This window comes from Lactuca virosa, chromosome 8 (assembly GCF_052849685.1).
Source record: "Lactuca virosa cultivar CGN04683 chromosome 8, Lactuca_virosa_CGN04683_v6, whole genome shotgun sequence".
Classification (NCBI taxonomy): Eukaryota; Viridiplantae; Streptophyta; class Magnoliopsida; order Asterales; family Asteraceae; genus Lactuca; species Lactuca virosa.
This window is the reverse complement of record NC_136433.1, coordinates 278318742-278332520: the sequence shown is the minus strand read 5'-3', so window position 1 is coordinate 278332520 and position 13779 is coordinate 278318742. Positions and strand designations below refer to the sequence as shown.

Below are 13779 nucleotides of genomic sequence, written 5' to 3'. Positions count from 1 at the left end.
AGGAACATGTCCTTTGTCCTATGGCTACCTTGCCTTTTATAATTACAAATTGATCAATTATGTATGTTCATTATATTATTATATTCTTCACCTAACAACACGTTTGGAATTTTGTAATTAAAATTTAGTCAATTATGTGTGATCAAGACATCTCGTCTCCCACACATAAAGGCCTTCTTGCAAATAAAAGAATCGGCTTCTTAGTTCTGTATTTCCAATTGCTTTAATTTTAACACTAAAATTTTCTAACTACCATTTGATCAACAAATAATGGAGGCTTTTTTGGAAGAGTTTCAACATCTTAGAATCCAACTGAAAGAGATAAAGTCGGCCACTGGTATCTTTGATGAGGACAATGTTATTGGAAAAGGTGGATTCGGGAAGGTGTATAAAGGAATACTCTCTCACTCTAGAGGGCAAGGAATTGTTGCTTTTAAGCGTCTAGATCGTTACTATGGGCAAGGAGACCTTGAGTTTTGGAAAGAGATCATGATCCTTTCCCGTTACACACATGAAAATCTCATCTCTCTCCTCGGATTTTGTGATGAGGATGGTGAGAAGATCCTTGTATATGAGCATGCATCTCATGGTAGCCTCGATCACCATCTGGGTACTTCTACTCTAACATGGAAGCAACGCCTCAAGATATGCCTTGCGGCTGCAAGGGGGCTAAGGTACCTTCATGATCCTAAGGAGACACAAATTAGAGTTCTCCATCGGGATATAAAAAGTTCCAACATTCTACTTGATGAGAATTGGAATGCAAAAGTTTCAGACATGGGAATGTCGAAAATAGGACCCGCTAATCAACATCACACGCTTCTTGTCTCCAATGCTACAGGTACCCTTGGGTATGTAGATCCGCTATATATGGAGACGAGCATCCTAACAAAAGAGTCGGATATATACTCTTTTGGTGTGGTTTTATTTGAAACACTATGTGGGAGACTATGTTTTGAATATAACAATCTTCATTTTCAATCTTTAGTGCCAAAGTGGAAAAAAAGCTACAAAGAAAATAAATTAGAAGATGTTATCTTTCAAAATATAAAGGAACACATGGACCAGAGGTCATTGGAAATATTTAAAGAGATTGCCTATCGATGTTTAAAGAAATCTCGTAAAAAACGGCCAACGATATATCAAGTTGTGGAAAACCTTGAGAATGCGCGTTGGTTGCAGGAGATCTCTGAAGTGGTAGAACAACCAATATACTACCAAGAGATGAGTAAGACAATACCTCTTATTGTCTATAGATCCAAAGAGGAACTCAAGATGCTTCTCTCCAATGGAATCCTTGTTAACGGCGGCAAAACGGTAATTAACTATGTTTATAAATAGTTGCATGACATTGTATTTATTTGCTTTATGAATGGTAAATTGTGATTTATGAAATGTTAAGAACACTTAAGGAATTCCATTATACGACTTTTAACATAACAACACTAGCGCCACACATCAACCACACCAAGTGCCACCTATACCAAACACTATATAAGGCCTACAGGCATACACATCACTCCCTTGGGTGGTGCTACGTTAGCTTTAATACGTTCACCATAACTTGAAAACAAACAAAAACGTGGCTCTCCGATCTTTAATTTCATAGATCTACTCATGATCCTACGACACCACAACTAACTTTGAGCTCTTTTAACGGACAGTGGTTTTGGCTAAATAAGAAAGGAGAACACTGTGAAATGATATCTGCAGCAGAATGTTTCATTCCTACTGTCTCTGCATCTCCTGTGTATAAATATGATGGTCCAGTAAAATCAAGGTTACTTATCCTCCTATTGTTATTGATGTTTTAGACTACTTCATGACTACATATTAATGTATTCATTTGTTCCATCTTCTGTAGATTTGTAGTGGACCACCATACCCAATTTTATTGGGAATTCAAAACACATGTTAGAGCACAATTTTTATCACCACATGTCACATACAGAGTAAACCTTGTGTTTGATTTTAACTACACAAGTATGGAGTATTTAGGCTTCAATTACATATTACGTGGGGACACAAAATCTTGGACTTCGTACGTTGTAAATAAGAGAGAAGATGGATGGTTGATGGCTGAATTGTTTGTGTTTACGTGCGAACGGAGAAATATTGATCTTGAAATTACATTTGATTGCCATTGTCCATTGACAATTGAAGGCATCGAGTTTCAGCCCCTTGAGAGGGTAAGCCAACCGATACTAGTTTATTCATTTTAATATTTTTATGTCGCTTTTAGTACTTCAAAAGTTCTTAAAAATCAATTAGCGGCAATTAACAGAATTTCACTGTAAGAGAACCACTATGTGTGACCTATTATGGTGGGAAAGCATTCTGGTGTATCAAGTAGAACAAATTTGGATAAAGTTTTGTGTGTTTTATCAAGTCTAATGTTTGAGTTTTTATAGGTGGAGCATGAACTGTTCGAGGATGATGATGTGGATATGCAAACCATTTCAGATTCAGACACATATTGGGAACAAAAATTGCCAAGTAATTATGAGGACATACTTAAATTGTCAACACATACAGTGCAATGCACAACAAAGAAGGAACTCTACTTTATTCTTCGTAAAGGGTTCCTAATCAATGATGGTAAAGAGGTAAACTTTATATAAACGATTAATTCTTATAATTTCTCGCACATTCTTAAGATTACTTCAATCACTTATTTGGTACAATTGTAGTTGTTGTGGAACTTATGTTCATGATTTAACCAGTTCACATGAAAGAACTCCATAATTCAAAAATAACTGCTTGGACGCTTAATTATTGACAGTGGTTTTCTCTTGCAAAAAATGGGATGTGTCATATGTTATCAGCAAGAGTGGCTTTCCATAAATCTGAGTGGAGTTGGCTATCATTACCCCGATCAAGGTACTTTCTCTATCTTACAGCCTGCTTTCTTAAAGTCATGTCTATGTTCTCCATATGCATGCACTACTTTGTAATTTTTAGGTAATGAACACCTTTAGCTCATATTCAAGGGTACGTGGCATAACTCTAATGGGTTACCCATTTGAAAAATCAACTAACATAAGTGTTTATAACTTCAAGCATTATGGTTCTGGTACTTAATCTATTTCACTTTTTCAAGAAAAATTTAGCACTCACGATATAAAAAAAATTATAAAAAAAAAGATGCGTAATTCCTATGATGGATTCAGTATAATGAAACCCTACAACACAAATCATTCTGTACCAGCTTTTATATTATGCACAATTAGTTTTTGTTCTTCTTTTGTGCAGATTTATAGAAGTTGCCTTCCGTCCTCGTGGCAGCTTTTGGATATACTGCCGATCCAATATGTTGTCACGTCAAACAACATATGCAACTTACCTTGTTTACAGATTACGGAAAAATCAGTCTGAGCCTCTTGTGAAAGTGAGTGGTGGTGTTTTCCTTGGAGGTCCGTATAGTTATGAGAATAATTATTCATGGTATATCTATTTACTTTGTCCTCAAACCCCAATTATTAGAGGAAAGTATTATGAAAACACCCACAACCCATGGAAAAGAGAAAAAATGAAAGGCCTTCCACAACAAAGGAACGATGGTTGGATGGAAGTACAGTTGTGGGAATTTCGAACCGGTACTAGGGATGCAAAAGTTTGGGCGAATCTTCGCCTCACCCTTTACGGTAATATGCCTCGTAAAGGGCTTATTGTGCAAGGCATTGTGTTTAAGCCTATATAGGTTCTCTTTTTGGGATAATGCGGACATCTATGTGATGTGGTTGCACTAAAGTGTAATACACTAACACTCCCCTCAAAGATACACCGGCTCGACGAGGTCAGACAATGATGTGTTTAGTCATGTGGTTTTGAAAGTCGGTTTTGATACTTTGTAAGATATACGTGGAGCCCAAGATTGTCTCTCCAAATTAGTCGTTGTGGAGAGAAAGGAGACTACAACATATATAGAGACATAAGAGCTTGTGGCTTACCAATGTGAAATAACTAACAACTAAATGCTTATAATAGGTAGTTATTTGAAACTGCCAAAAACGAAGGGGTGAGATTGTTAACATGAAGAGCTACAATGGTTAGAAGGGTGGTAATGGTTGACTTTTATATATATATATATATATATATATATATATATATATATATATATATATATATATATATAATATTAGGCGAAACTTTGCACGTTATGCAAGAATGCCGTTAAGTGGTTAAAATAATTATGAGTAAAAATTTAAAATATATTGAAATTTAAAATTTTATTCATCTTTTTGGGTATTAACCGAATTAACAAACAATAAAAAAATCATTAATTGGTATTTTAATACTATCTAATATAGTCGGACCCTTTTAAAACTTTAGGTTTTTATTTTTATATCATCTAATAAATATTATAAGTTTTTATAACATTAATATAATTAAAATAATATTCAATATTTTCTTTCTATTATTCGGTAATCTTTTTTGGATTAAAAAAATAAGTTGTTTTGAATGAACTATTGGTAAATAATTTTAACCAAATAGACTTTGTATTACACTATTTATATTACACAAAAAAATCCAAATTTTTAGATGTGAACTTTCAAATATTAAACATTGAAATTAAGAATAAAGTCACATAAAATATTCTATTATACATAAATTTCATCAAGAGTTTTAATATACCGATTAGTAAATATGATATTGATTTTCAAATATATATTTTGGAAAACTTACATTTGACTTTATTAGTACACCTGAGAACCTCATTATGTACTTTGTACCAAGAATACAAAAATAGATTTTACAAAGCATGAATCAAAATAATTAGAAAGGTAGTTAGATTTTGCTATCATTGGTTAACGACCACCTACCTCTTTAGCGGTATTGATTCTAGTATGTAAGGTTGAAGCAACCTTCCTACATACACATTCTTTTCCAATTTCATGCAATTAAGATAACAAATATTAAAAGAGAAGAGAAACAATGTAGCATCTTAGTCGCTTTAAAATTTACCATTACAATGTGAGAATCATAACCAAGATCATATTGGAGATCATGGAAGAAAGTTTTAACCAAAGTGAAAAATATTATAAGAGACAAAACAATCTCCAATGGAGTTCAAGGAATTCTTGGGTGCTAATACCACTCTATAAAACAATAACTTTAAGAGAAAAAATGAAATGTGAGTAGAAAAGCATGGAAGTAATGTTATTATATAGCTAAAACCATTTTTTTATTTTCTTTCTCATTGTGTGAGTTGTATTTGTATGTAACTCTGATGGACCTTATATAGTAAAATAAAAACTTTTCAACTATCAATCAATTACTTAGGGTGCGTTTGGTTGGCAGGAAATGAATCGAATTCGAGGGAAAAGGATTCCAATTCCCTCGAATTCATGCGTTTGGTTGCACTAAGAGGAGGGAAAAGGATTTCTAAATGAAATAAACTTTCCACCATATGGAGGAAACTAAATTCCTTCCAAAGTTGGATGGAAAACATTCCTTCTCATCAAGGAAAGTGGCAGATTACAAAAATACCCTTTGTACTTATCAGAAAACCCACCACTATCACTGACCACCACCACCACCGCCGCTACCACCACCCCACCACCACCACCACCACAACCACCATCACCACCACCGCTGCCGCCCCACCGACCACCACCACCGCTGCCGCCACAACCACTACCACCGTCGCTGTTGCCACCAACCACCACTACCATCGCCATGACCACCACCCACCACCACCGTCGCCGCCACCACCACTGTAACATCCCGAAATTCAGGTACAACTATTTAACCCTTCTCTTTTGTCAAGTTGTCAAGATTAGTCCCTGAGTGGGAAAAGTTACAAATGAGTACGCCGGGCGTACTGGAGAGTACGCTGCGCGTACTCATGCGCTTGAAATGGACGCGGACCCTTTAAGGTACGTTGGGCGTACCAAAGTTACGCTGGATGTAACTGGTCCAGATGCAAACCCTAAATAAGACTTGTGCACTATATAAGGAATGATATGGCCTTATCCTCAACCACCATTTCGAAGAGAGAAACCCTAAGAGAGCATTTCCTTCGTCCTAAAGCTTGTGTGTGAGGGTTTTGAGCTAAAAGTGCCTTTATGTGTTCGTGAAGAAGAAGAGGAGGTTCTTGTGAAGGCTAGAAGTTGGAGTACAAGCTTGGATCTGAGTTCTTCAGAGGAAGGAGCTTCACTTAGAGGTAAGAAGCTCAGAACTTTCCTCTTTATTTTGGTTTGGTGTTTCATGGTCCATTTCTAGGGTTAAAGTCCCAAAGGTGGACACTTTATGAGCACAAGGGACTCCATGGACCTAGATCTGTCCCATTTCAGTGATATATGTGTTGTAGATCCATAAAAATCCCAACTTGGTCGTCATTAGGGAGTCATGTTTGAGTTATGGGCTTTAAAGTGTTGGAAGTGGAATGATTTGGGTGTTGGTGACTCTTACAACCATGCAAAGGCTTAAAGTCACCAACTTTATGGATTAAGAGGCTATGGGGTAGTCAGATCTGAAAGTTGGACGTGTGTCTTAACTGTTTAAGACCCCAAAAGCTAAGGAGTCTGAAACTGGGAGTTACGCTGGGCGTAATCCGAGTACGCGCGGCGTAGGGGGTCGCGTTTCCTGTTTCTGTGAGGTCGCCGGGTACACCCAGCGTACAGGTTCGGTACGTGCAGCGTAACCCAGAGAGTTGACGTTTGTTGACTTTTAGGGTTTGGTCAAACAATTGGACTTTTGGGACCGTTTAGGGGTAAAATGGTCTTTTAGCCTTCTGAGAGTGCTAAGAGAGGGAACAGTCTAGCCTTGAGAGTTGTATTGATTAGAGTGCTTATTCCATGTGATTAGGCGGAGGCTAGAGCAGATTTTACCGAGTTCGAGATTACCGAGTTACCCGAGGTGAGTCTTCTCACTATACTATACCTGGAAGGGTACCTATGCGTGACCAGAAGGTCTTGTATGCTATGATGTATGTGCTATACGCGGTTATGTGATATGGGTGACCGGAAGGTCTTGTATGCTATGATGTATGTGCTATACGCGGTTATGTGATATGGGTGACCGGAAGGTCTTGTATGCTATGAGATGTATGTGCTATATGCGGTTATGTGATATGTATGTGCTATGTATGTTATGTATGGTATGGACCGGAAGGTCAATAGGTTACGGACCGGAAGGTCGATACGGGTAGGACCGGAAGGTCTACCGGGATTTGGGACGGAAGTCCCTGAGACACATGGATCGGAAGATCCTACAGAATTATGGCCTAGAAAGGCGTATGTGTGGTATGTGGTATTTTGGGGAACTCACTAAGCATTTATGCTTACAGTTGTTATGATATGTGTTTCAGGTACTAGCGAGGATCGCGGGAAGGCGCCGGCATGATTCGTACACACTTACGGAGTTTATGTTATTGAGATTCTGGGACATGTTTTGTTATGACACAGTGAATACATTATGTTTTATGATTATCGTGTGATTGAAAAAAATGAAAAATTGTTTTGAAAAATTACGTCGTTACAAGTTGGTATCAGAGCCTTGGTTTGAGGGATTCGGATGCACCTTCGGGCGTATCTGAACTCAAAACGAGGATTTCGGAAAGTTTTTCATAAAAAGGAACAATTTTTCTAACAAAGTAAAAGATTTAGAGAAAAGTAGAAAGGAGTAGTGTGTACGATCAGCCAGCGCCCGAACAGTGATTTCCCAAAATACCCTTACATTATGTTTTATGAGATATGTTATGATATGATATGCATGCTAGAGTAGGCTAGGTATTCATATTAGGACTAGAGTGGCCTGATTTTGTGATGCCTTAGCCTAGGAAGGATTTTGCTGCTATGTGATGCTTGAGAGCGAGTTGGTAGCAGTGAGGAGCTGATGAGAGGTCTACCGAAGGGTAGCCTATGCCAGTAAGATATAGAGTACTTGTGATCTGGGATCCACGGAGGAGGACTTAGGGTGAATACTGATGCGGTGTGGACGGTAGTATAGGGCCCGTATTACTGAAGACACCGGAGCAGTGCGCACTCTAAGTAAGAATCCTTTGGGTACTAGAGAACAAGTAGGGTTGAGTGATCGAGTGCAAGTATGCTCGAGCGAGTCTCTGATATTATTATGTTGTATTTGAGAGACATCATGGTTGGGACACGTCACAGACCTGAGCCAAGTGGCGTGAGTGACGAGGAGCTTCGTCAGATGATCCACGATGAGGTGGCAGCGGCGATTCGAGCCGAGATTCCGGAGATGTTGGGTCTATCAAGACCACATTGATTGAGACTTTTGATGAATGGTATGCAGCGGTGACTGAGGCTGCGGCTGCTGCAGCTACTGCAGCAGTGGCTGATGCCAGACCTTAGGGAGGTGACTCGTTGTTACTTCGAGAGTCAGCAACACGGAGCCACCAGAGTTTAATGGGACGTAGGATCCGATCGCTGTGATAAGATGGATTGCTGATATCGAGGGATGCTTCTACACGTGTTCATGTCCGGAGCATCCGAGGGTACGGTTCGCGTTGAACCAGCTTCGCTTGGGAGCGAAGGATTAGTGGAAGTTCGTGACGACGAGCTTCACTCTTGCAGAGATTTCAGTGATGACCTGGGAGAGGTTCACCATCATGTGTAGAGATGAGTATGTTCCCCCTGTGAAGAGGGAACGGTTGGTTCAGGAGTTCTTGACCCTTAAGCAGGGTACTGATTCGGTTACTGTGGTTACCAGGAAGTTTCATGAGAAGGCGATGTTCTGCCCTGAGCAGGTGTCTACTGAGCAGGCACGCATGAGCCGGTATTTGGGCGATTTGAGGAGGGATATACGGGAGTTCGTGTCGAGCTCGACTTACCGGACATTTGCTGAGCTTTAGGCAAATGCCCGAAAGAGGGAGATTGAGTTGGAGACTCAGGCCAGGGAGGAGGCCGAGTCTCAGAGGATGGATCGGCGGCCGGCACAGTCTCAACCGGCAACCAAGCGGGCAAAGTCCGCGGATACGAGATCTGGAGGCCAGAAGGGCCGCACTTGTGTAAAGTGCGGCAAGGGACATGATGGGGTCTGTCGATCGGGTGCTTGCTACAAATGTGGCAAGGAGGGGCATATCGCCAAGGATTGCCCCCAGGGATTCATGGTTTGCTTTCATTGCAACCAGACTGGCCATCGGAAGGCCGAGTGCCCGCAGCTACATCAGGGATCAGCACAGGGATCTGCACCTGCTGCTAGGGTTATCGAGGTTCGGCCAGCGAAGGCCGAGGCACCGAAGGCTCGTGGGAGAGCTTTCCAGTTGACAACGGAGGAGGTCCGCGCAGCGCCCGATGTTGTGGCTGGTATGTATTCTTTATTGATTTATGATGGGATGAGATATTGTGCTATGCATAGGTACTTTTCTTGTGAGTTCTGTACCTGCCTTAGTGTTATTTGACTCGGGTGCGAGTCGATCATTTGTGTCGATAGCGTTTAGTCGACACATCAATAGCCGACGAGAGGCGTTGAGACGACCTTTACGAGTTTCCATAGCTGACGAGCGAGCGGTGTATGCTACAGATGTGATTCGGGGATGTGTACTCTAGATCTTTGGCGTTGAGTTCCCGATGGATCTGGTCCCGATAGCGATGGGGGACGTATGTGTCATAGTGGGCATGGATTGGTTGAGCCGATTTGGGGCTGTCATAGACTGCGTGCGACAGTTGGTGACGATACGAGACCCTAGTGGGGGAGTACTTACGGTGTACGACGAGGGTACCCGATGTGGGTCGGTGTTTTGTTCAGCCGCCAGAGCGAGACAGAGTTTGCAGCAGGGCTGCAGCGGGTTTGTAGCCTATGTGATGGACGCACGAGAGGTCGCTGGGAGGCCAAGTTCGATGGATGACGTTCCGATAGTACGTGAGTTCCCGGATGTTTTTCCCGAGGAGTTGCCGGGTGTGCCTCCCGAGAGGCAAGTTGAGTTCTGCATTGATTTGGTTCCGGGGGCAGCGCCTATCGCCAAGGCGCCTTATCGCCTTGCGCCGCCAGAGATGCAGGAGTTATCCTCGCAGCTTCAGGAGCTGCTGGGAAAGGGGTTTATTCGACCGAGTAGCTCGCCATGGGGAGCGCCGATCCTTTTTGTCAAGAAAAAGGATGGTTCACACCGGATGTGTATTGACTACTGGGAGTTGAACAAGTTGACGGTCAAGAACTGTTACCTATTACCGAGGATCGACGATTTGTTCGATCAGTTGTAGGGAGCGTCTTGGTTCTCCAAGATTGATCTGAGGTCTGGATATCATCAGATGAGAGTGCGTGATGAGGATATCCAGAAGACGGCGTTCACGACTCGTTATGGGCATTACGAGTTCGTGGTGATGCCTTTCGGACTCACCAATGCACCGGCAGCATTCGTGGATCTCATGAACAGGGTGTGTAGACCGATGTTGGATCGTTCGGTGATCGTGTTCATCGACGATATACTGGTGTATTCGAGATCTAGAGAGCAGCACGAGGAGCATCTGAGAGAGATTCTCGGGGTATTGAGGATGAAGAGGCTTTATGCCAAATTCTCCAAGTGCGAGTTCTGGTTACGGGAGGTCCAGTTCTTGGGGCATCTCGTCAACCAGGATGGGATTTTGGTCGATTCGGCCAAGATTGAGGCGGTTATGAGTTGGGAGGTGCCGAGATCTCCCACCGCGATCAGGAGTTTTCTGGGATTGGCCGGCTACTATCGAAGATTTATCAGAGGTTGTTGTGATGCTACGGGAAGTCGTAGTACTCACTGGTCAGTGGTTGTTGTGATGCTACGGGAAGTCGTAGTACTCACTGGTCAGAGGTAGTTGTGATGCTACGGGAAGCCGTAGTACTCACTAGTCAGAGGTTGTTGTGATGCTACGGGAAGCCGTAGTACTCACTGGTCAGAGGTTGTTGTGATGCTACGGGGAGCCGTAGTAGTCACTAGTCAGAGGTTGTTGTGATGCTACGGGAAGCCGTAGTACTCACTAGTCAGAGGTTGTTGTGATGCTACGGGAAGCCGTAGTACTCACTGGTCAGAGGTTGTTGTGATGCTACGGGAAGCCGTAGTACTCACTACTCAGAGGTTATTGTGATGCTACGGGAAAGCCGTAGTACTCACTAGTCAGAGGTTGTTATGATGCTACGGGAAGCCGTAGTACTCACTAGTCAGAGGTTGTTGTGATGCTACGGGAAGCCGTAGTACTCACTAGTCAGTGGTTGTTATGATGCTACGGGAAGCCGTAGTACTCACTAGTCAGAGGTTGTTGTGATGCTATGGGAAGCCGTAGTACCCGCTAGTCAGAGGTTGTGGTGATACCGCGGGAAGCCGTAGTACTCACCAGTCAATGAGAAGTTGATGTGATGCTACGGGGGAAATGTAGTTCATGCTAGTCAGCGAGAAGTTGTCATTATAAAGTACTCTTTGATCAGAGCATGGTGCAGAAGAGTTTTAGGCATGGGATGGCCCTAATTTACGAGTTTTTGGGCACCTGGTGGTTGGACCAGGGGCGAGACCGGGGTCTCCTCAATGATAGGGAGTCATTATGGTCTGAGTGAGGTGTGGTCATCATAATCCGAAAGAATGGGATAAGTGAGGTACGCATGGGTTACGAGAAATGAGTTCTGAGTTGAGTGCTTCGTTGGGACGAGTGGCTCCAACTCTTGGTCGGACCAAACTCTCGAGTTGAGTTTGGCTCTGGTGGTGCGTTGGATAGGCGAGATGAGATTCTGGATTCTGAGGTGGGTTCCATGTTGAGGAATATTGTTTGTCATATGATGTCTTAGACCTGTATCGGTCAGTACTCAGGTACGGGTGGTACCGCAAGTTGCATGGAACGATGGGTATCAGATGATAGAGGTCGGGGTTAAGTCGATCTCCAGTTGGGAAGGTAGCATTCGCTTAGGGTTAAGCGAACTTCATGACTTGAGTGTCACTGGGCCGAGGTAGTTGTTGTATGGGAGGAGGTGTCGGACTCCCGTTTGCTGGGGAGAGGTAGGGCAGCGCGTGACGGGTAGCACTGAGATAGTGCTTCAGACGACAGAGCAAGTACAACAGGTTAGACAGAGGTTACTGACGGCTCAGAGTCGTCAAAAGAGTTATGCGGATCGGCGACAATCCGAGCTGGGGTTCGAAGTGGGGGACTTCGTACTCCTGAAAGTATCTCCTTGGAAAGGAGTGATCCGATTCAGGAAGAGGGGCTAGATGGGGCCCGATACATCGGTCCATTCGGGGTGACCGCGAGGGTGGGCAAGGTAGCATATCGGTTGGAGCTACCTGCGGAGTTGAGCCAGATTCATGATACCTTCCACATATCTCAGTTGAGGAAGTGTATAGCCGACGGGTCGGCGGTGGTACCACTGGAGGATATTCTGGTGGATGCGAGCCTGAATTATGCTGAGAGGCTAATCGCGATTGTGGATCGAAAGATCAAGGTTCTGAGGAACAAGGAGGTGCCCCTGGTTCAGGTTCAGTGGCAACATCGGAGGGGGTCTGAGCTAACTTGGGAGACACAGTCAAAGATGCGGGAGCAGCATCCGGAGTTTTTTACAGCATGAGACTTCGAGGGCGAAGTCTGGTTCTAGTGGGGGAGAATTGTAACATCCCGAAATTCAGGTACAACTATTTAACCCTTCTCTTTTGTCAAGTTGTCAAGATTAGTCCCTGAGTGGGAAAAGTTGCAAATGAGTACGCCGGGCGTACTGGAGAGTACGCTGCGCGTATTCATGCGCTTGAAATAGACGCAGACCCTTTAAGGTACGCTGGGCGTACCAAAGTTAAGCTGGGCGTAACTGGTCCAGATGCAAACCCTAAATGAGACTTGTGCACTATATAAGGAATGATATAGCCTTATCCTCAGCCACCATTTCGAAGAGAGAAACCCTAAGAGAACATTTCCTTTGTCCTAAAGCTTGTTTGTGAGGGTTTTGAGCTAAAAGTGCCTTTATGTGTTAGTGAAGAAGAAGAGGAGGTTCTTGTGAAGGCTAGAAGTTGGAGTACAAGCTTGGATCTGAGTTCTTCAGAGGAAGGAGCTTCACTTAGAGGTAAAAAGCTCAGAACTTTCCTCTTTATTTTGGTTTGGTGTTTCATGGTCCATTTCTAGGGTTAAAGTCCCAAAGGTGGAGACTTTATGAGCACAAGGGACTCGATGGACCTAGATCTGTCCCATTTCAGTGATATATGTGTTGTAGATCCATAAAAATCCCAACTTGGTCGTCATTAGGGAGTCATGTTTGAGTTATGGGCTTTAAAGTGTTGGAAGTGGAATGATTTGGGTGTTGGTGACTCTTACAGCCATGCAAAGGCTTAAAGTCACCAACTTTATGGATTAAGAGGCTAAGGGGTAGTCAGATCTGAAAGTTGGACGTGTGTCTTAACTGTTTAAGACCCCAAAAGCTAAGGAGTCTGAAACTGGGAGTTACGTTGGGCGTAATCCGAGTACGCGCGGCGTAGGGGGTCGCGTTCCCCGTTTCTGTGAGGTCGCCGGGTACGCCCAGCGTACAGGTTCGGTACGTGCAGCGTAACCCAGAGAGTTGACGTTTGTTGACTTTTAGGGTTTGGTCAAACAATTGGACTTTTGGGACCGTTTAGGGGTAAAATGGTCTTTTAGCCTTCTGAGAGTGCTAAGAGAGGGAACAGTCAAGCCTTGAGAGTTGTATTGATTATAGTGCTTATTCCATGTGATTAGGCGGAGGCTAGAGCAGATTTTACCGAGTTCGAGATTACCGAGTTACCCGAGGTGAGTCTTCTCACTATACTGTACCTGGAAGGGTACCTATGCGTGACCGGAAGGTCTTGTATGTTATGATGTATGTGCTATACGCGGTTATGTGATATGGGTGACCGGAAGGTCT

The 13779-nt window shown here is 43.1% G+C and overlaps 1 protein-coding gene across 3 annotated transcripts; it reads left to right on the top strand.

Moving 5' to 3' along the window:
* The first annotated feature begins 207 nt into the window (after positions 1-207).
* Positions 208-7434, top strand: LOC145134857 (uncharacterized). Of its 3 annotated transcripts, none has more exons than XM_079069670.1 (6): positions 208-1317; positions 1665-1780; positions 1865-2189; positions 2412-2606; positions 2783-2880; positions 7313-7434. In XM_079069670.1, the coding sequence occupies exons 1-6, from the start codon at positions 271-273 to the stop codon at positions 7317-7319; spliced, it is 1788 nt and encodes a 595-aa protein (XP_078925796.1). In that variant the 5' UTR covers positions 208-270; the 3' UTR covers positions 7320-7434. The 3 variants fall into 3 exon arrangements, with proteins under 3 accessions (XP_078925796.1, XP_078925795.1, XP_078925797.1); XM_079069669.1 differs by lacking the exon at positions 7313-7434 and adding an exon at positions 3253-4066; XM_079069671.1 differs by lacking the exons at positions 1665-1780; positions 1865-2189; positions 7313-7434 and adding an exon at positions 3253-4066.
* The last annotated feature ends 6345 nt before the right edge of the window (positions 7435-13779 follow it).

Bases quoted from the DNA above. Each gene is read 5' to 3' on its own strand.
- LOC145134857 (XM_079069669.1), top strand. From the start codon at position 271: ATGGAGGCTTTTTTGGAAGAGTTTCAACATCTTAGAATCCAACTGAAA. The intron at 1,781-1,864 runs GTTACTTATCCT...CATCTTCTGTAG, and splicing joins GATGGTCCAGTAAAATCAAG to ATTTGTAGTGGACCACCATA. The intron at 2,190-2,411 runs GTAAGCCAACCG...GAGTTTTTATAG, and splicing joins AGTTTCAGCCCCTTGAGAGG to GTGGAGCATGAACTGTTCGA.